Source organism: Mobula hypostoma, chromosome 23, assembly GCF_963921235.1.
Source record: "Mobula hypostoma chromosome 23, sMobHyp1.1, whole genome shotgun sequence".
NCBI classification, from domain to species: Eukaryota; Metazoa; Chordata; class Chondrichthyes; order Myliobatiformes; family Myliobatidae; genus Mobula; species Mobula hypostoma.
Window position 1 is genome coordinate 17,108,973 of NC_086119.1, and position 23,709 is coordinate 17,132,681.

The 23,709-nt window shown below is 39.8% G+C and overlaps 1 protein-coding gene across 2 annotated transcripts in view; it reads left to right on the top strand.

The window, feature by feature from the left end:
• Positions 1-17,713, top strand: part of heatr6 (HEAT repeat containing 6) — a 76,825-nt gene extending 59,112 nt beyond the window's left edge. For both annotated transcript variants that reach the window (XM_063031951.1, XM_063031950.1), the window contains 7 exons: positions 2,792-2,878; positions 3,221-3,355; positions 5,295-5,417; positions 7,143-7,267; positions 8,469-8,565; positions 10,559-10,763; positions 12,808-17,713. In XM_063031951.1, the coding sequence (XP_062888021.1) occupies positions 2,792-2,878; positions 3,221-3,355; positions 5,295-5,417; positions 7,143-7,267; positions 8,469-8,565; positions 10,559-10,763; positions 12,808-13,367 (1,332 nt within the window). In that variant the 3' untranslated portion in view covers positions 13,368-17,713. The remainder of the gene's footprint in view (positions 1-2,791; positions 2,879-3,220; positions 3,356-5,294; positions 5,418-7,142; positions 7,268-8,468; positions 8,566-10,558; positions 10,764-12,807) is intronic.
• Positions 17,714-23,709: the final 5,996 nt, after the last annotated feature.

The following is a 23,709-nucleotide window of genomic DNA, read 5'->3' on the forward strand; positions in this document are numbered from 1 at the left end:
AATCGGAACTTAAGATCCAGAAAATCATTGTAACCTTTAGATCGAACGAAACGAAACAGTTTCTCCTTGTCTTGAAAGTAATGAAAACGTAAAATGACATGTCGAGGTTTATCTGACCTAAGCGAGTATGATGGAACTCTGTGAACACGATCCAATAACGGTGGTTGGTCAGGAAATACAGTAGGAAATGCATCTTTTAAAAGTTGAGAAAAATACTTCATAGGGTTATCAGATTCAACAGCTTCATGCACCCCAATCATTCGAAGATTCTGCCGTCGCATTCTGGATTCTAAGTCAGAGTTTTTAAAGGTCAGAAAGTCGAGTTTCTTCTTCATTACATTAATTGTTTCTTCGATTTTCTCCATCTTGAGCTCACTTTGTTGCGTGGATTTTTGAAGATCAGATATAGCCGACTGATGTTTTGTAATAGATATTTGTATCTTCTCGATTGAATCGGCAATTTTCTGGAAATTAATTGAAATTTCCTCACGAATCAGCTCTGTAATAGAGGTTGAAATTTCCCTTTGAATTAGTTCCGATATAGCTTTCAAAGTCACCGGTGGTTCAGTCGGAGGGAAATCGGTACCTTTTGGTCTACCCGGAGGTTTGCCGTCCTTCCCGTTTTTTCCATTCTTAGACATAGCAGACCTTAAAAACATCCAATTATCGAAGAGCCCAATTTGTTTCAAAGTATTGTAAAAGTCGATGCCTTAATGGTTAATTAAAATATAGCTGATCATAAGAAGAAAAGCTCAGAGTAATGGAGCGAGTCAAGAACGCGACTTCACTCCATGAGCGCTACCGGAAGTCCCCTATTTGGCTATCTTTTGATGCGGTGATAAGGCTAGTGAATCGAATGCATAGAATTTTTGAGCAAATCTCTGCAATTTTTGCTGTAACTCAAAACAACTAAAAAAGAAGAATGTTTGCAAGATCACCCTTTGCTTTTCACTGAGTTTTCACAGGGAAAACCCCATGTGAACTTAGCACCAATTTCTTATTGATACCAGGCATTAGAATCGTGTATTGATGGACCAGCTGTCTCACACCCTTTTGTTTTTCAAACACCAGACATCTTAGTTCTGCCTCTAGAGGTGCTGTTCATTTTGTATGCAGTTCGTTTTGTACAGACATCATTTCTTATTCATAGGTGTTTTTTTTACATTATTTCCTGCGCGGGTTAATTTGGATTTCAACTTGGAGAAAACACAGTCGAATCACATTCATCTTCATCCACTCTTTAATTGCTCTTAAAACAGCAATATCCGTGAGTTAATACTGGTGAACATTTAATAGATATACTTTGAAGGAAGTATTATGTTTATCGTTCATCGCTATTCTGCTGTCATTGTGCCATGATTTCACTCTAGTCTATGGCATAGCTATAGAATGTTGCATATGTGTATTCTCTTGTTTAATGCTGATTGTGAAAATAGTTGATAGTATTGGTATATTCAGGTGTGTGGCGATTCTGTATTGAATCTAATATGTGTTTTACTTAAGTTTCTGCAGTTTTCTCTCTTAAAAACCCTGAAGAAAGTTTCTTGGGTGATTTTTGGGAAGTTGTTTAGCTCCCTGCCTAGCTTTGTACACAATACGATGGGAGGGCAGTAGTATCTTTTTTGCTGAAGTGTCATATTTGCTGAAGACCTTTAGGAATGCTCTTGCTCACTTGGAAATTATTGCGTGAGCTAAACATTGCATGTTCAAGTTTAATTGTCATTCACCCATCCACATGTATGTAACTAAACGAAACAGCATTCCTGCGGTGCAGTACAGTTATGATAGCACATACAGTCACAAAAAATAATATTAGCACGAGTCCCTGAGTGGTATGGTCTGAAGATTGATGGTGCACGGAATTCTGCCCTGGAGCCATGTTTCTACAAGAACAAGCACACAGCAGTCCCTCATCTCGTGCTGTTTCAGCCGCAGAAGAAGGCAAATCAACTAGTCTCGCGCTGGGTCAGCCATAGGCAATCCAGCCTGTCTTCCAGGGAACGAACACTGGAGAGCAGCAGCGATGTAGCGGGGGGGGGGGGGAAGGAAGCCCCCAACCTAGCCTGGATTCCAGTGCTCCTGTTGCTTACAGACCCTTACAGAGAACAAACTACTTTCATCCCATATTCCTTTCACTCCATATCAGCTACTTCTTTGTGCTGAGACACACTGGTGTAATCTTGCAGTAATGTGAGATAATACAGACTAGGAGGAGTTTGTTGTAGATAGAATCATTTGCAGATGGATGGTATGACCATTTAGATTCCTAGTTCTTTTCCATCACCCAGTGAGATTGTGGCTCAAACATCAACAGGCTGAAACTTGACCTTGCGGTAGGACCTGATTAAAATTGGACTGGCAGAGAGATCCAAAGTCAGCTGCTGGTCATGAGTTGAACAATAATTGAGATTTAATGCGCTGAATGAGGAGAGAGGAAATCGACCCAGAAGAGTTTACTTCTGATTACCATGCAAAAGCTACGCTGTGATCATTGTGGTGAGTGCTCCGATGAGGTTGGCATTAGAGTCATCTCTCTCAAATTTTGCCTACACTCTCTATTGATGTTCACTGCCCATTGAAATTGTACCCCACTATGAGAATCAATATTCTTGGACTGCCAAGAAAATCAACAGGCCAGATTTAAAGGACATAATGCATCAGTTTTTCAATGTTAGACATCATTAGTTTCTCTCTGATCCTGCCTTTCTCAGGACATGCATTTTAAGAAGAGCTTCAAAGTATCATTACGCTGGTTGCTTTTGCTTTTGAAGAATATCTTGTATCATTTCAGCTGGTGGAGGAGATCGGTTCAGGGATTGTCCAGCAACATAAACCAGACTCGCCCACACCCCATGATCAGAGAGTACCAGTCACCCAGGTACGTTGTTATTTATCTCTCAGTTGTCTGTTACTGTCAGGTACAAGTTAGCTCATGTCATGATTAATATAATTTACCCTTCCTCAAATGTTGTTGCCACAAGGCACCATTTCACCTCAATAATTTGCTATTTAATACAGATGTTAACTGTTCAGAAATCTGAATGCTTCTTTCCTAATATTACATCTTCTAGCATCCACCCCAATGGGACTCGCTTCTCTCCCAGGGGGTCTATGAAATTCCAAGCCTCCTGTACAGCAAATGCTACGGTGAATCTGTAGACTTCCCTTCCTTGCTGGCTCTATTTAGTCACCCATGTTAAGATAATTTCTCTTATTGCAGGTCGTGACCTTTTGGTCCAGGATGTTGAGTGGTCCTTTGCCAAGGGCGTTACAAAATGATGAGCATTCCACACTTCAGACCAGCACCTGTGATGCAATTTCCTCAATTTTACCAGAAGCTTTTAGCAGTCTGCCTGTAAGAATGGTTGATAAACCTTGCCGTATTTTGGCATTCTTTTATTCTGTGGTAAAGTTTTGCTGTGCTTCCTTCTTAACATTCTGTTTGTTTTATTTTAATGTGTTGACAGATTCTTCAAAATGTTATTTGGTTTCATGATGATTGTTAAATAGATTAACACACTTGCTATTGTACACTGGAAACAACGCCACAAAGAAAAAGAAACGAATGAACTGTTTTCTTTTGATGTTGTTGCTTGAGGGAAGGATGTTAGCCATTAAGTCACTATCCTGTCTGCAATGTAGGAGAGAGAGACTTGTAGGGTAAAGGAAAAGGAGGGATTATGATTACATCCTTAGATAACCCCAAGATCAGCAAATTCCATACAGGGAAAACAACAAGGCCACTTTGGCAGTAAACCGAAGTGAATACATAATTAGTATTGCACTTACAGTACCTTTACAGCAAATTTCATGGATTTAGCAATTTTATTTCTGTCTGTTTTGCTGTCCAAATTTGCAATGCAGTGTTAAAAACAGTGAAGCTGGCCAATATACCTGTGGACTAATAAGAGGAATTATGGAATGTGTATTCCTGGTTGTTCTTTAGTGACTTTTACAGGGAAGTGCAGGTTTCCTTCACTTCTTTGCCTTTCGTTGAGATACCCTGCTGTAGGATGACCATTTAACAAGGAGTTCAGTAGCTACTCTACCAAAGCATAGGACATGCTAGTGAGGTTTGGAAAGGTTGAGACTGAGTTGACAAGGGAAGGGGGTCAAAGAGGAGGTTTTCTTTTCCTTAGCAGGTGGATACATTTTCAGCAATGGATGGAATTTATCCCAGGCTGCTACAAGAGGCAAGGGAAGAGATTGCTGGAATCTCTTAAATCTTCGCTAAATGTGGATGCGATACCAAATAACTGGAGGAAAACAGACTTGGCCTCCCTTTTCAGGAAAGGCAGCAGAAAAAAAGCCCAGCAGCAGTCTCAAGAGCACACAACCAGGTTCAGGAATAGTTTTAATTCTCAACCATCAGGCTTTTGAACCAGAGGGGATAACTTCATTCACCCCAACACTGAACTGTTCCCACAGCCTATGAACTCACTTTCAAGGACTTGTCATCTCAGGTTCTCAAATTTATTGCTTATTTATTTATTATTTTTATTAGTATTTCTTTTTCCCTTTTTGTATTTGCACAGTCAGTTGTCTTTAGCACATTGGTTGTCTGTCCTATTGGGGGCAGTCTTACTATTATGTTTCTTGTATTTACTGTGAATACTCGCAAGAAAATAGATCTCCAGTTTTAGTTGGCGACATATGTTCTTAGTTAATAAATATACTTCGAACTTTGAAAATTCACCAGGATGTTTCCTGGAATGGAACAGTTCAGTTATGAGTAGAGACTGGAGAGGGTAGATCAGATCTCTCTGGAGCAGAGAAGGTTAGGACTGGACATCATTCAGGTAATTAAAATTATAAGGGTGTAGATGGGGTAGATTGCAGGAAACCTTTCCCCAAGTCAGAGGTAGATAAAGGTAGAGGGCACAGGTCTAAGATAAGGGGGAAGAGATTTAAATTGAATGCAAGATAGATGTTCTTCACTCAGAGAGTGGCAGGTACCTGAAATGTGCTGCTTGATAGAGTGGTTGAAATGGACTCACTGACAGCGTATAAGAAATGTTTGAATGAGCACTTGAATTGCTTAGGTGTAGAAGGCTGTGGACCAGCTACTGGGGGAAGAGTTAATAAGGTAGGGTGCCTACTTGTCAGTATACTATGACTCTGTGATTCATGGTCCAGTATCTTCAAGGGAAAAATGTTATAAAGTTGAAACGTGAGAAAATTAATCCTGGTGACTACTGATTGTTGTTGGACTTCCAAACGAGTAGGTTTACATAATGGAGCATATTGCTAAACTCCAAGTTTCAACTTTTTCTCTAATTAAATTGTTTTGTTAGAATGAAAAGCAGATCTTATGCATCACTCTGCTGCTTGGACTGAATCACAGTGAACATCCCTTGGTCAAGGCGGCTGCTGTGCGAGCATTGGGTGTTTACATCCTCTTCCCCTCGCTCCGACAGGTCAGTGAATCACCTCTGTTGTACAGCTAATCCTGTAGAATTGAGAATGTTCATTAATTGTTGAGTGTTCCTCTTTCTTCAGCATGTTGCAGGGTGGTACGCTGGGTGATTAAGAGCACTGATTGCTGTGGAAACAAGTATATTTCCTGATAGTTGATATTTCATGTGAATCCATGAGACATGAGAAGTAAAGCTGTAGATGTTGTAAATAAAGGTAATTTATTGACTAATTAACATATTTATTTTGAGATACAGTGTGGAACAGGCCCTACAGGCCCACTGAGCCACATGCCCCAGCAACCCACTGATTTAACCGTAGCCTAATCACAGGACAATTTACAATGACCATTTAACTTACCAACTGGTACATCTTACAACTGGTGGGAGGGAGCCAGAGCACCCAGAGGAAGCCCTTGTACACATGGGAAGAACATACTAACATTCTTACAGAGGATGTCGGAGTTATATAGCGTCATGCTAACTGCTATGCTAGTGTAACACCCAATTCATCCTAATAGTAGCCTAGTTCATCCTAACAGTACCCTTTCCTACTGGGAAAGGGGAAGGGAAACGCCCAGAATCTGGGTCAGAGACTGAAAATGAAAAAATTACAGTGCACATCAAGTTAAAAGAAGAGGTGTAGGAATGTGATAAGAATTCTGCATAAAATAACTGCTAGTCTGAGGATAACTGAGGATAATCAGCTCTAAATATTGCATAATGATGTGTTTCAATGCAAATTCCTTGTGGCACATTTCTCTTTGACCTTTCTGTGAATTTTTATACAGTGAGTAATAAACTGTGTTGCTGTATGATACATACGCTACTACGCTTTAGAATAGATATAATAAAGACCAAAAACTCACCCTGTGAAAATACAAATACCATTTCCTATCTTTCTTGTTTCTAATGCATTGTTAATAACACAACCCATGTCATAATGGATGTGAGTTAATGGAGCAAAAAGGATTCTAGTTATACTCTATTGTTTGCAGTTTAAGTTGTCACAAAACCCTTCACACCTAATGTAATTTAATCTTCTTGTACTGTAGTAAATGTGGCAGTGAATTTGCACACAGCATGATCCTGCAAGCAGCACTCTGGAACAGGAGTGTTCTGTTCAATGCCGTTGAAAGCTAAAAGGTCATCACTGTGTTTTGAAAGTAGAGCAGAATATCTGGAGCTTCCCTATGCTGCACCATGCTAATGCTGACAAGGCACCTTTGGACTGAATAGAATTCCCTTTGGCTGGGTAACATCTTCATGGCTCAGCTGGCCTCAAGACCTCTGTTCCTCTGCATTGAGATGTGGATATCAGAGCTGAGATGAAGGTCTGCCGACACATCAAGCTTCTCATTCCACCTATCCACGTAGCACTGATGGACTGAGCTGAAGGTCTGATTGTACTTAGCATTGGCCCTTTTACATTATACCAAGGTTTCTAAATCTTGAGACGTTAGTCACCACCTATGCTCTGCTCTACTTTACGGAATATCTGGATTAAAAACTCCAGATCCTTAAGCTGATTTATTCCTAGAGTCATAAATGTTAAACAGAGCTATTGGAAAATTGTGGGGATAAATGCAACTGATTGGACACAATATGACCCATCAGCTGTGGATTGACTTTCATTCTTTAAGTTCAGTTCATTAAAGGTGTGAGTGAAAGAAACTAATACCTTATTTTCATTATCAAAACTAAATTTTAACTTTCTTCATGAAACAGGACGTGATGTTTGTTGCTGACACTGCAAATGCCATTTTGACATCCTTGGATGACAAGTCCTTAAATGTTCGTACTAAGGCAGCCTGGTCGCTGGCTAATCTCACTGACACCTTGATCGCCAACATGTATGTATCCATTGTTTCCCCTACATGCATTCCTTCAATGTCCAAAGCTTGCGTGAATTAATGATAGATGGAAATTGAGCCCTGCCAGAATGCGGTTTGCTGTCATTGTGCGAGGCTGGCAATTGTTACCATGCTACTGAAGTGGGTGTGCACCAGCAATGCCCTGTATTGTGAGTTTGCTGAGCAATGCATGAAGGTGGAAGCTAGGTCACATGCTCAAGAAGGGAAGTTGAATGGAAGACGTATCACAAATTCAGACTGCCAACATGTTTAATTTTTAACTGCCTCAACCGTTCAGTGGCAATTAATGATAGTCAGTAAGTGTGAGGTTTAATGAATGAATAAATAAAAATAATTGCACTGGAATGTCTGCTGTTCACCCGCCAAGAATGTTAGATGTTCTACACTCATACCAGCAGGTGAACAGTGGAGGATCCATTGTGACTATTTTTATATATTTATTCATGGAATAAATTACATGTCACCCTGCCATTTATTGTCAATAATGAGCACCGATTTCAAATGAGAATGGAGAACCGGAGATGGGAGGGCAACATCTTTTAATTTTAATAACAGGCCCTGGGAGGTCTAGATAGAGTGGATGTGAAGAGTCTGTGATCCAGCTGAGGAAGAATTTCTTTAGCCAGATATGCAGAATTCATTGCTACAAGATGGCTTTTGAGGCAAAGTTATTGGATATATTTAAAGTAGAGGTTGGTAGGTTCTTTATTAATAAGGGCTTCAAAGGTTATGGGTGAGGAGAGGAGAATGGGGTTGAGAGGGATAATAAATCAGCCATCATCGAATAACGGAGCAGATTCAATGGGCGGAAGGCCTAATTCTGTCCTGATGTCTTACGGTCTAGTGGCCTGTCATTACCTTGCTTGTGGATTTTCTCAAGTCCTCAAAATTACATTTAGTTAAGTCCCAAGCGCAAAGATTGAAACCCGATAAGTGTAGATGGGCGTTTGTTTGTCAGTGGGCCAAAGGGCCTGTTTCTGTGCTGTATTCTATGATTCTGCCAATGATATACAAACGTTTGTATAATGAAGATGTTTGCTTGCCTAAAGAAAAATTAAAGTACAAATGGAAAACCAAGTAGTTCATGGGTCGTATAGCTTCCATAAGACTTTATCTTGTGAATGTTTTTCTGGGTAATGTCCCCAGGTTTATTTCCTTATGTCATTTTGTTCTTTCTCAGGGAGTCCATGGGTCTAGATTTTCAAGAGGAACTCTCAGATGTTCTGCTTCTTAAGATGTTGAAATCGGCAACTCATGCATCCCATGATAAAGACAAGGTTCACAGTAACATTTTATTCCAGTGGTGTTTGCTTTTTGTCTGTCTGTATGACTCTCTCAGTAGTAATCTTGTGTATGGTATGCATTTACTGTAATTTTCACTTCGCATTTTGCAGTCTTAAAAGCATCTCTGTTATTATGAAATTGTACAGCCACCAGCTGACAATGATCAATGCCACGGGCAATCTGCCAGTGGTCTATTAACATTGATTTATCAGTGTACTCAGAGATTAAACAATTGATGTCATTCTTATTGTTACTGATGCAAAATAATCTGAAACTGTTATATAATTTCCCATTTTAGCTCCAAATCGTGGAGCATGTTACATATTTACTAGATATCCTGGCTAATCTGTCTGAACAGATAGATCATTACAGAGTGCATCCTTAAAGGGATTTAGTGCCTTTTCAGAAACAAGATTTATCATAGTAAGTGAAAATTGAAAATCTGCAAACACTGGAAATTGGAAATGAAACAGAAAATACTGGAAGCATTCAGCAGGTCAGGAAGCATCAATTATCAAAGTATTAGAGCATGAGTAAAAAAAAAATCCATTGTAATATAATCAAAGTAGAGTCATAGTGTTATACAGCATGAAAACAGGCCCTTCTACCCATTTTGTCCATGTTAACCAAGATGTCGATCTGAGCTGGTCCCATTTGTCTGCGATTGTCCACTATGTGGACAATCTCACCTGGTCCCCAAACATCATCTCTTGGTCAAGAAAGCACAGCAGTGTGTCTAGTTTCTGAGGACATTGAGGTCACCCTCATCCACCCCCACCATTTTAACCCATTTTTACAAGAGCATGATTGAGAGTGTCATGCCTAGCTGCATCACTGATTCTGGAATTGCAAGGTATCTGACCGCGGATTGCGAGGACTGCTGAAAAGATCATTGGGGTCTCTCTTCCACCCATTAGAGATATTTCTCAGGACCACTGCTTACGCAGGGACCTTAGTGTTGACAATGATCCCTCCCATCAGTCCAGCAATCTCTTTGACACCCTACCATCAGGCAGGTAGTTCCATAGCATTAGGACAAGAACTGTTAGGGTGGGAAACAACTTCTTTCCCGAGGCCGTAAGACTACTGAACTCTCTGTCACCACCCAGGTCTCATCACATGAACTGCCAGGAGCGTTATACTGTTTACTTTTTAACGTGTATCATATATGCATCTTATTATTTGTTAATTTATGGTAATATTAATTTATGTATTATATGTGTGAGCTATATGCTGTCTTGTGCACCTTGGTCTGGAGGAACGTTATACATGGCAGTATACATGTGTACAGTTGAATGACAATAAACTGAACTTGAAGCTTTCTATCCATGTATTTTCTCTATGAATCATTTTGCTCAGGATCTCTCTTCTTTAAGCATAAGCACAAGACTGGAAGTACTGTATTGCTCCATGCCTGGTTTTGATTTGATTTGGTAATGCTGGTTGTCTTAGAACTATACTACACAGAAAATAGGCCCTTCAGCCCATCTCATCTATGCTGACAAGCTCACCTAACTGATCTAGTCCCATTTGCCTGTGTTTGTCCCATATCCTTTTAAACCTTTCCCAACATGTACCTGTTCAAATGACTTTAAGATGTTGAAATTGTGGTACTTGAGTACCATAATTTACTCTAGCAGATTGTTCCTTCCAAATTTTTCTTATCCTCATAGCCCTGCTATATATTCATATTTTATGAAAACTGAAACTATTTATGGAAAGATGAAATAAAGCTAAAGTTGATTCCCAGATGAAGAGTTTCAGCCCAAAATGTCTGCTTATCCCTCTCCATAGATGCTGCCTAACCTACTGAGTTCCTCCAGCATTTTGTGTGTGTTACTCTGGATTTCCAGCACCCACAGAATCTCTTGTATTCAGATTATTACTGAAGTGCAATGTATGTGAAATGACATTGAGAATTTTGAAATGTTTAAAGAAAAATCGGATCTTCCTTCATACTGAACATCATTCTGTTTTTATGATCAGGTAAAGAGCAATGCAGTGAGGGCTCTGGGAAACCTGCTGCACTTCCTGCAACCCCATCACATTTCCAAGGCCCAGTTCAAGCCAGGCATCGAAGAATCAATTCAAGCCTTAATCCGCACTGTTCAGAGTGAGGCAACCATGAAGGTGCGATGGAATGCATGCTATGCACTGGGAAATATGTTCAAAAACCCAGCTATTCCACTCGGTATGTATTTCATTTGCTGACCTTTGGAGCTCTCCACCTCTTCTAAAACTTTATAGCTGTGAAGTGTTTGATGTGATTTTCAGTGGGCTTCCCTGTCAGTCTTTGGTTTGCTACTTGCAGGAAGAGTAAATGTCAATGGTGCCCTGTGGTGCAAATGGTATTGTCGCATAATAAATAGCTTCATATAGCACAGAATGAAGCTATTCAGCCCATTGTGAGTGTGCAAACTATTTTGAAAAAGAGATGTGACTAGTCTCATTTATGAATAAATTGTACATTTTTTAACCTTTTAAGAATTTGCACAAGTTTTCTTTTTATAAATTTATAATTGTCTGCTTGCACCATCCTGTCAGAAATTGCATCCAGCCTCATAACAATTGACTGGGAATCCAAGTGATCTTTTCCATATAGTGGTCTTGAATTCACAGTATGAAGAGAGGCAGCTGTGTATGTGTTTTCTGTTTGCAGTGCCAGAAAGGCTTGAGTGTTTTAATACCTTCTACATCCCTTATATGACATCCTGAATTGCTTTATAGCCAATGAAGTACTTTTGAAGGCTGGGCTAGTCAATTGTAGACAATGCAGGAGCCAATTTTCGCATTGAACCTCTCACAAATGGCAGTGCAATATTGATCAGTTAATCTGTTTCAATTACGTTGATTGAGAGATAAATATTGGCCAGAACATCTTTAACAAACCCCCTGCTTTTCTTCAAAATTATGCTACAGGATCTTTTGCATCAAAGGTGTTGCATAACAGTCACTTGATTTTGATTCACTTGAATGAATTTGGTTGTTTGGAGAGGTTTGAAAGATGTTTGGAGTGTATTGCATTGACCTGCTCCATCTAGTGGTGTTCTTAAAAAATCTTTTCCTTCTAAAGTACATTTATTTATAAGTATAATGTAGGCTTTGGCCCGTGGCAAGACAAGCTGTGGTTATTGGATCTTTCAATGGGATTCCAGCTGAAACTCACCTACTACAGTATATTGCTCATAGAATTCTCCTTCCCCGTTTCTTCAGCTAAAATAGCCAGTGGAATATGAATAAGGAGCAGGGCTATCTTAGTATCAAAGGTTGCTTAATAAAAATCTAAGGCTTTTAGATGGTTTGCTGGACCTTTGCTTTATGTTCCTCCACTTAGTGCTGTTTATTTCAGGTAGGTGACTGGAACCAGGAATCCCTTGAATATGGAGAAGTGGATATATACTCTGTGGCTAGTTTATTATTTACCTCCTTTACCTAATACAGTGGCCACTGCGTGTATGTTCATGGTTTTCTGCTGCTGTAGCCCACCCACTTCGAGGTTTGACCTGTTGTGCATTCAGAGTTGCTCTTCTGCATTCACTTTTGTAATGCGTGATTATTTGAGCTACTGTCTCCTTCTTGTCAGCTTGAACCAGTCTGGACATTCTTGGACCCACCTGGCTTCACCCATCAGCTTCCAACTAGCCTCTTTCCCCTCCGTCCACCTTTTTTATTCTGGCATCTTCCCCCTTCCTTCTCAGTCATGAAAAAGGGTCTTGGCTGGAAACATCGACTATTTCCATAGATTCTGTTTGATCTGCCTCTGACCTCTTTCATAAACAAGGCATTATTGCCCACAGAATTGCTCCTGACTGGATGTTCAGTATTTTCTGTAAACTGTTAAGATTTTGTGTGTGAAAATCCCAAGAAATCAGTAGTTTCTGAGATACTCAAATCACCCCATTTGGCACCAACAGTCACAATCACTTCAATCACATTTCTTCCCATTCTAATGTTTGGTCTGAACAGCAACTGAACCTTTTGATCATGTCTGCATGTTTTTAGCCTTGAGTTGCTGCCACATGATAGCATTAACGAGCGTGTACCTAATAAAATGGCCACTGAGTGTATAATCACTTTTGCTGCAGCTTTGTTTAGCATGTTTCTTTGTATAGCTCTTCAATTAAAAATACATTAGGCCTGGTTTTCAGTGTCACTTGAGATTGTGATTAATGCTTGAAATGAAGTATAATGTGATGGAATACTTTCATTTGTTTTTCTGTCGCTGATTTTTACAGACTCTGCTCCTTGGGCACCACAAGCATATGGTGCTTTGACATCAGTGGTAAAAACCTGCAAGAACTTCAAAGTGCGCATCAAGTCGGCCATGGCACTTTCAGTCCCAGATACCCGCGAACGCTATGGTGACAGTAACCAGTTCTGTGAGATCTGGACCGCACTGGTGCTGGCCCTGGAAAAGAGCGAGGAGACTGAGGACTTCCTGGAGTTTAAATACTGTGCCAGTTTGCGGACCCAGATCTGTCAGACGCTGCTCCACCTCCTCCGTCTCGTCACTGGCAAAGACCTTCCTTGCATCCACGAAGCCCTGTCGGCAAAGGGCAGCTTGATCCGAACTTTTGTTCAGCGCTTCCTGACGTCGGGAGAGGAGGCTGATGAAACAATGACTCAGTCCAACCCACAGGATCGGGTCAGGATATTGCAGGAGGCTGTTCAGAATATAAACAGCCTTCAGGAGGTGTCTATTGATGAGAGAGAAATAGTTGTCAAATACTTGAATGTTATTTTAAAACATTGCGTGGAAGCAACACAGACTGATCTAAAAAATACTGAGGCATGACAAATGATTTTTCAGGGCTATAACCATCTTCTACCTTTTTAATGTCACAAATAATTTGCATCATTTCAACAGCAATCTATTTAGCTATAATTTAATTTAATATTTGTGGGTCGGGGTGTTACCATGGTGTAGGCATTTCCACCTTCTAAGGTTTTTGTGATTGTGTTGGTTTGTAACTGGAATGAAAGTTCATTATTACCTTGGGCTTGGAATCTCCCAGAGGAAGTCACTCACACTGTCCCCTGCCACCCAGATTTCAAGGGTGCAGCCCCCCACTGAAACTGTCTTAGAATTGCTGCTGATCTCATTGCGAGAGTTGGGCATGCAAAGTTGAAGATATCTCACCAGTGCACTTACCCGGTAACTTCTTAAGTTATAAGCAGAATAGAGGAGCCTTCACTTACTGCCTAACTGGACGTGGGTGTGCAAAATGTTACATAGGGTCTCAGAGACAGGACAATGTTCATCAGCACTAACACCTCCTTGACAATTTTGTTTTGAAAGGTGTACGTAGGTGGAGTACAGAATAAACTGAAAAGCCTTTGAAGTGCCATAATGTATTCAGCGTAGGTGGTTGGCTGTGCTGTGGAATGGAATATTTTCATTATGTCCCTAATAGCTGTACTCATTACTGTTAAGCTTATGGGTCAGTTATCATTTCTATTTCTATTTGTTTTTATCACCCTTATTGGATCAACACAGTGCTTCTACTCCCACTCTTTCAACGGCATCATTTCAGTGCCACAGATAGCTGGAGCCATTGCCTATTTGGGGATTGGTGTGATGTCGCTCAAAACCCATAAAGTTGGATGAAAGGAGCTGAGAATAATTAGTTACCAAATTTCATGTAAGTACTGAAAGCACATTCAGCCATGCCTTCCACGTTTGTTGTAAGCTTCTATTTAGAAGGCAGTCTGCAGCTTCCCTTGGTGTTTTTTGCTCTCTGGAAGGTGCACACAAAGTAGTGCTTGTGGGGTTCTCAGTAGCTGTACGTTTTCCTCGTTGACACTGGACCTGCTGATGGTCACTGATCCAACTCCATGGTTGCAGACTGATGTCAATGTTAGGAATCTGTAATGAAGACCAACAAAAACACATTTCACCTACTAATCCGGTCCCAGTCCCAGCCCCAGCTCAAACAGGTTCTTGGGGAGTTGTACTTACATGGTCCCAATTTTGCACCCAGCCCCAGCTCAAACAGGTTCTTGGGGACTACAGAGGACATAATTGAAACAAAGTTGTATTTTCACAGATATACCGCTGTTGACATTGTGTTAAACCGTATTGGAACAGGCACTTAGTAAGAACTTATCCATGCTGACCACCAAGCCTATTTGATCTTGTCCCATTTGTCTGCATTTGGCCCAAATCCTTCTAAATCGGGTTCCCAACCATTTTTATGCCATGGACCAGTCCCATTAAGCAAGGGATCTGTGGATCTCAGGCTAGGAACCCCTGTTCTAAGTCTTTAATATACATGTACTTGTATTCAAATGTCCTTATAAATGTTGTAATTGTTATCCATCTCTACCACTATCTCTGGCAGTTTGTTCTATATATAGTGGATTCAGGTTAATTGGGCTATAGGGCCAGTGCGTTTTGGACCAATTAAGCGGCTGCTTCAATTAGCTAAAGTTTCTTGGAAATACTTAAAAAGGTACAACAAAAGACAAACTACCATTTAACTGACTGACAAACTATGTATTTAATTAAAACACAGAACAAGTGAGAACACTACCAATAGTACTACAGTACTATAAAACTCTGTATTAGTTCCTAATAGTTAGTGACAGAGGAATTAATTGTTTTTTGATTGACTGTAAATGAACAGAAATCAGTGCAGGCACTTAGTGTAGATGTGGACTGTCTTCATACAATCTTTTTGACAATTGCATCCTGCAAATCTTCATTTTCAACGTAACATTCAAAATGATTGTCGATACCTTCAAATTCTGCATCTTAACTTGTTGAAGTAGTGAAACCATTTCTGGCCGTTTCTGGCATTTCCAAACCTGAATGCTGAAACCGCAGTGAGCAAAAGGGCTCTGAAAGTCTTTTTGCTTATTTTCACCAACTATCAGTGACAAAAATTACTACTTTTTGAACGTAAACACACACAACTGACTCTATTTAAAAACTGTTCGCAATAAGCATGGTATACTAACGGCCACACAAGTACACATATCTGACACTGATTAGAAACTGTTCAGAAACAGTCTCCTGTCCCAATTAAGTGGCTGGTCTGATTAACTGATGGCCCAATTAACCGGAATCCACTTTACCTACATTATGTGATTATCTTACAGCTTGAGTCCCTTTTAAAGTTCTCCCCTTTCATATTAACGCCCTCTAGTTTTAGAATTCCCTGGGAAGTGGACTGCGAGTGTCAACGCTATCTGTGCCCTTCATGATTTTATAAAGCTCTATAAGGACATCACTCGTCCTTCTCTCTTCGACCACCTAACAGTGCAAATGAAGAACTCCTAATACAAACCTGTTTTCTGCTAAACACTTGCATGACTTTGAGCCAGATTTTTAAAAAATATCGGCAGTTTAATTTAATTGAAGGAATGAAAACATTTCTGAATTTGTAATTTCAAAACTACTTTTTGCTGCACCATTTGATATTGCGTATTTAAAAATGTTAAAGTTTTCTAAGGTACTTTGCAGAGGTATTGTGAAGTAAACAAGCATCCTTATTCAAAACTGTTCCCATTGTCAAAAGTTTACTCCGAAAGCGGCTGTGCACCATGTAAAGGTCAGGTAACCGCCTACCAAGTTAAGGAAGGTCCAAAGCATGGAACCTTGACCAGGTCTGAATCTGCTGATTTAGTCACCAGATGGACCACTATAATCCTTCATCCTCACACTTACCCACCTTCAGATAAAATTTCTGCTTCACTATTTCTAGTACTAGATATAAAACTGTATTCAATCCTCAAATAGTAATTTGATACAAATAATCTCCAAGATCAACTTTAATTATTCTGATCCAGTGCAATGCAATTCCCAATATGCCCCACCTCTTATCCCACTGAAATCTGAAATTTTGAGATTTGCTGAAGAAATTTGCACAGTTACCAACCGATTTATTAAAGCTCTGTGTTGAGGGAGAGAGTGTGTAGAGATACATGAACTGTAGAAGTCACGTCAAGGAAGGCCCATAATATGTGTCAACAAGGATTCCCAGATACTTCCTTGTTGAAAATTAATTGGAAACCTTTTAAATATTATGATCTACTTATCCTGTATGTGTCATTTAGGGAGAGAAGGATAGATGGAGTTTTCTCTCCATTTTCCTTCAAGCTAATTGATGAGTCTGGTCCAATCTGTAAAGTAGTGGAAACAACCTTTCACTATTTGCTTTCTCAAATTGTTTCTTAATTGTATGGTACTTGAACTCCTTGTGTGGGAAAAGATGTATAGAAGTTGTTCATTAGTAAACATAACAGCAGGAATTCTAATATTGACCGCAGTATGAATTAACATCACCGTCATTTTGTGGTTTTTCACATAGCACGATTATTACCTGAAGCACAATGATATTTCTGTGCTTTTGTACTTGCAGCAGCACGTGTAATCTGTGGGCAGATCTCTAATTGTGTACGTACTCTATGCAATTTATATGTTACTTGTAATATTAATCAGCCTTGGAGGTCTTTGCCTAATACTTATCCCTCAAGTAGCACCAGTGACACACCTGCCATCATCGTATTTGCAGTTTGCTAATCCTTTCTATTTGCAATTTTGATTTCTGCTTTTTGTCAGGTACAACATTGAACATACTTGTTAAATACCTTGGCTGCAAGGTGCTTTTGGAGTATTCTGAGAATGCAAGAAAGTGCAATATAAATGAAAATCTTTTTAGCATTGGTTTAAAGGTTCAGTGACTTCCATGGTTGTCAAGTAGGATTGCCAACCCATGAATGCTCTTTCAAAATGAGATCACAAGCCATCTAATTTATTGCACTGAAATATCTGTGGGTTCAAACCTGCCCAGACGTTAATGCATGTACTTTGATAATTTGCCCAAATTCAGTTCAGTACTTTGAAATAATTTCCCCGATCTTCTGGCAGAATTTTACATAGCTCTACATTGTCTTATTTGCATTCTGTTTATGCCCATAATGTAATGCCTCAAACACTTTTCAATTTAATTTTATATTTATGTAACTAATTAAATAAGATTAGTACTTACAATGAAGTAATAGTTTTTCTTATTAACATCATCAGTAATTTCTTTACTCTCCAAATGAAAATGTTGGCAAACGCAGAAATGAGCAATGGCAAAAACGATTAAGGGAAGAATGAAACTTAGAAGTGTATCTAAACTGTTTTAACCTGCTATCTGCCATTATTTTTATATAAAGGACAGTTAAACAGATGGTTATTTCTATTTCTGATATAGGATTCACACTTTTGAATATGGACACACGGGACTGTAGATGCTGGATTTTTAAATAACCACACTGTTACATAACCTTTCTGTTTCCATAAGAAAAGGCTTTTTTCACGATAGTCATACGTTCATTAATTGGAGCCAGAGAAGGTATAACCAGTACTAACTGATTTTATGAACATTACTGTGCAAAAGTCTTAGGCACCCTAGATTTTTGGTATGATTTCAGATGGAATGGCCTTCACAGAGCCCTGATCTCAACATCGTTAAGGCTGTCTGGGATTACCTGGAGAGACAGAAGCAAGTGAGACAGCCAAAGTCTGCAGAAGAACTGTGGCAAATTCTGCCAGCCAATTTTCTTATCAAACTGCATGGCATTGTATCTTAGAGAGTTGAACATAGAACATAGAAATTTACAGCACATTACAGGCCCTTCGGCCCACAATGTTGTGCCGACCATGTAACCTACTCTGGAGACTGCCTAGAATTTCCCTAGCGCAGAGCCCTTTATTTTTCTAAGCTCCATGTAAGCTCTTAAAAGACCCTATTGTATCCACTTCCACCACCGCCGCCGGCACTGCATTCCATGCACCCACCACTCTCTGTGTGAAAAACTTACCCCTGACATCCCCTCGGTACCTATTTCCAAGCACCTTAAAACTATGCCCCTCGTGTTAGCCAGTTGATGCAGTTTTAAAGGAAAAGGGTTGTCACAACAAATACTGACTTGATTTATTGCTCTTTATAGTAATTTTTTTGATGTTTCGAAACTTATTTTGAAAGCATCTTTGCTTTACAGAACTTACATGTACCTAAGACTTTTGCACAGTATTGGTATACACCACATTCCTAATTGTAATGGATTTCTGACAAGTGCTGCTAATTTCACAAAATTGCTACAAAGCCACGTTTTTCACGACACTTGTCAGTGACAGTAAATAAATCTGACATGATGAATTAGGATAATGGGCAGGAAAAGGGAACTGGTGGGCAGTAAGGTGGTGTAGCAGATGGTGCTGCTGCCTCACAGTTCCAAGAACACAGGTCTGATCCTGACCTTGGACGTTGGAATGTACTGGTGGTGTTAAATTGCTCCTTCATGGCTAAATGGAATTAAAAAGGGACATTGAAGGACATGTAGGAGAATAAGTTGTAGGGGTAAAGGCAAATAAGAAGAGATATAATGCAATTGATGGGATTACTCTGCTGGGAGCCAGCTTTAACCCGATGGACTGTTATAAGTAGGCAAATAAGATTAGCCCTTTTCCAATTCTCCACAGCCCAGGAATAATATGGTTAGTTATAGTTCTTGGCTATGGTCTGCCTAACAATATCTGATCTGCAAAGGCTAGGGATTACAAATGGGATCTTCCAGGTCTGTTGGAACACACCACAAATTTAACCACTGATCTCTGGGGTGCCTCTGTAAAGATTTTTGTGACGATTCGATGTTCAGGGTCTCTGAATCGAGAATAATTTAGTTCTTTTTCATCTTCTAACCAGATTGCAGTAGATTAAAACTGTGGTTTCTCTGTCTTCCCTTGGCTATGATAGAATATACAATCACCTCCTTTGTATCTTAAATATGTTATATCAGTTTCCTTGTTTCTGGACTTATCATACAGTTGAGCAATGACACATTGGAAAAAATACAACGTTAATAGAATAGAAATTGTTCATTTGCAGTGCAACGACGTCTGAACTGGGGGTTTGAAATGGGATTTCTAAGTTGCTTTTCCTTCTTATGCCACTAGGTGGACCATCAGACCAACTTTATTACAGAGGTAGGTTTCTAAGCACATTGAATCAAGATTAAGTATCATTCTTAGTCCTTCAGCCATGTTGCTCCACTTAATAAGATTAGTTGATGCATGGTCTGGCCCACTCATCACTTCATTCTAGTGGTCACCCAAGGGAAAAAAAAATATTTATTTATAAATACAATGCGGAACAGGCCCTTCCAATCCAATGAGGGGCACTGCTCAGCAACCCACCTAGCATTATCACAGGACAATTTACACAGGAAGGAAACCCACGTGGTTCATGGGGAGAACATGCAAACATCTTACAGGCAGCACCAGAATTGAACTCCGAACTCCAAACACCCTGAGTTGTCATAGCATCACCGTAACCACCACGCTACTGTGGCATCCTATCCTCTGCACTGCCTTCCTCGCAAGGATATTATTCTTTATAAATGGAATACAGAACTATTGTAGCATTCCAGGCAAGGTGTCTGCAATATCGCACCAGTTTTCCAACTTCTTTTAAACTCCAAACCCCTTGCAATGAAGAAGAGCATTGTCTAAACTCAGGTGTGCCTTAGCCAACTTCCTTAGTTTCTCCTCCCTGAAATCGAGAGAGTCTATGCTGGACCTATTCCAGGTATGGCTATTCTTCCTTGAGTACAGAGAACCAACATGCACACATGCACCAACAGGCACCACATGTCTTGCCAAAGTCCGGTACAACAGCAGGATTATTATCAAACATGCAGTATTTTGAAGACTTGTGTTGATCTTCAGGTATTTATTTGGAGTATTGTGCTGCCATTGGAGAGGGTCCATTGGAGGTTTATGTGATTAACCCAGGTGCAAAAGGGTTTATGTACAAGGTATGTTTGATGGCACCGGGCCTGTACTCACTGGAGTTTAGAAGTAAGAGAAGGATCTCATTGAAACCTACCAAATATTGAAAGGCTGAGATTGAGTGAAAGTGGAAAGGGTGCTTCCAATAGTGGGAGAGTTCAGGACCAGAGGATACAGCCTCAGCATAGAAAGATGCCCCTTTAGCACAGAGATCAGTAAGACCTTCTTTAGGCAGAGAGCAGTGAATCTGTGAAATTCATTGCCATAGACAGCTGTGGGGACCAAGTTATTGCGTAGATTTAAAGCAGAAGTTGATGGGTTCTTAATTAGTAAGGGAGTCAAAGGTTATGGGAGAAGGCAGGAAAATAGGGTCGAGAGGGGAAATAAGTCAACCATGATCAAATGGCAGAGCAGACTTGATTGGCTGAATGGCTTAATTCTGTTCCTATGTCTTACAGTCTTAGAAGAGCAATAGGAAGAGCTCAGCTGATGTTCTTCGTGGAGTTAAGGATTAGCACTCCAAATGTTCCCTCTGCAAGATATGTTTCAGACTGTGGAACAGTATTATGGCTGCCAGTACTGAAACTAGTTTAGTATTCTTGCTACACCGGCCATCACAGGTCGAATACGTATGGCCTGGAAATACAAATGAATGTTTGAGAAAACATCTGACTGCTGCAGGTGACCGTCCTGCTGGAACTTTGCCACACTGAACCCAAGAAGTATACATTCTAAGTAATACATTTTGATGTCCATTTCATGAACCTTACCTAGAGACTCACCATTCAGGCCAGCAACAACTCCCTTTTTAAAACCATCAATTGCATGTAAACGCAAACACGAAGAATTCTGCAGATGCTGGAAATTCACGCAACACACATCAAAGTTGCTGGTGAACGCAGCAGGCCAGGCAGCATCTCTAGGAAGAGGTACCAGCAACTTTGATGTGAATTGCATGTAAAGCCTTGTCTGCAATAAAAGCTTTGATAGGTATTATTAACCCGATTAAATTTGTTGGTATCAGTGTTATTGTTGGCAAAACAAGATTTAAAATGCTTGTTCAGACTCCATTTGTATGGCAAAACAAAATTTAAAGTGCTTGTTCAGACTCCATTTGTTGGGACACCCCACCTCTGCAGACATCTTCTGCCCTGTTGGAACTCAGTTTGTACCTACATTTCTGATTTATGCAATGTTAGGGTTACGAACAGTCCTCAGGGCTGGAACCCTGCTGTAACCCTGAAGGACCTGTACAATATTGAATGATACTGTCTTTCAAATCTCTTACTATCTCTTCTTTCAGTTAGTCCTGACAAAGGGTCTCGGCCCGAAACGTCGACTGTGCTTCTTCCTATGGATGCTGTCTGGCCTGCTGCATTCCACCAGCATTTTGTGTGCATTGCTTGAATTTCCAGCATCTGCAGATTTCCTTGTGTTTGAATATTGAATGATTGATTATTTTTCAATTTCTTTTCTGGTTTAGTAGCTAATTTTCTTCCTCCTTTCATGAAGGTGTTGACCCTTGTAGAATGGCTATGAGGTCATCTGCAATCTCCTGCCGAGATGACATCTTCAGTGGGAGGCAAGATCATATGAGTCTAATCGCATCATGTGGGGCATCACACTAGAGAAATTTATTCTCTTATTCTATATCCCTGGCGTAAATTTTAGTAGCAATGTTTGGACAGTGATCAGGGACAGGAATTACTAGTTGGTTATCTTCACCTCAGATCCTAAATTAAACTACAAATTTAAACTAAATTAAACAGTGTTTGCCAGGATAGCTCCATGCCATTGCAGTGATATGGAGTTTATCTATTTACTGATCTCTTGATGAGGTTACAGGAAGAAAGGTGAACAATCAGCCAGGTCAATACCTGGAGATCACAACAAGGATTCTCATTGGCTCTATCCATGAGCCAAGGAGGGTGAAAACAACGGCTCTGAATTCCGTAAAGGAAGCAAGTATGTCATCTATCTTTTGATTGTTCAATATTTGGAGAGCTCGTCTAGAGGAAAGAAAAATACCTTGTTTTCTTGCTGCTGCTCAGTGATAGTTGAGATCTGTTCAAACTAACAGATCAATAATGTTGAAGTTTGGGAATTTATTGCTGTTTGCACCATTTTCTGCATTGAGATCGGAGTGTTTACAGCAGTAAACACAGACGCAATACTTATCTCCAAAGTCTGCTGTGCTTGCAAAAAGTCTTTGGTTAATGTGGTGTTGTCACTTTTGTAAGACTGCCGATTTGTTACAGAATTGATTTTGTTTCAGAGATGTTGCTGGTCCAAAGTGATTTCAAAAACAATTCAAAAAGAACTTCACACACAAAAAAAAAAGCTGAAATTTCTTCAGGTTTGACAAGTATTACTGGACAACATTGGACTGTGTACCTAACTGCACTGTAACTGGAATACTTGGAGACACCAGGCCAACACACTGTTCAAGCCCAAAGAATAGAAAAAGCTGAAAACACTCAGCTAGTCAGACAGAATGATGGAAGGATAAACAGTTAATGTTTCAAGTCCAAGACCTTTCCACAATACCAGGAGGAGAGAAAACAAATTAGTTTTAACTTGCCGCAAGGATAATTTGTGAAAGTCATCTGGTCGATAGGTTAATGGGGGCAGTCAGGGAATGTGATAACAAAGAGAGGAGTGTAAAATGTTGTGAAATGTGAGTCTGTATCACTTGTCCAGAGTCAGGCTTGGAAATGTTATCCCCATGATTGTTGTTGGGTATTTAATATTTGAGAAATATTGGAAATTTATTGTTTGATTAAGCATTCTTTGTTGTTGATGTAATGCACTGTGGGTTATATGTAAGTATGTGAATTGCATACATCATGATGCTACCACGTGATACATCTGTGCCTCGCTTAAAGTAAGCACGAAGTTAGACTCACATTTCGAACTCCTTTGTTTTCCTTTCAATTAATTTTATCTGTTAGAGTTACAAAACGTAACCGTGGTGATGAGATATTTTAAAAACTAACCTGAAGTGACTACCTACTTGTTGAAGCAGAAGATGTTCAAGTTTTAATAAAAGCATAGCAAGAAACTGTAGAGTTAAAAAAAATGCAGTGCAGTACGTGCAGAAATGATCAAGGTTTTTTTAAAGAAAGGCAAAAAACAGAAGAATTCATGGGTTCATAAGCAGTGAGTACCAGTCAATAATAATCATAAAAAAGCAGAAATGGCTGGTTACATTGGAAAGATAAACCTGTTCCATTACACATCAGATAACAGGATTTAGTATACTGACCAAATTGAGCAGTATTTTGAAGCAAATGAAATAGCCAATTTTGCTGAGTGCATTGGATTTAAAGGCATACAGTTTACTTAGATGTTTGAC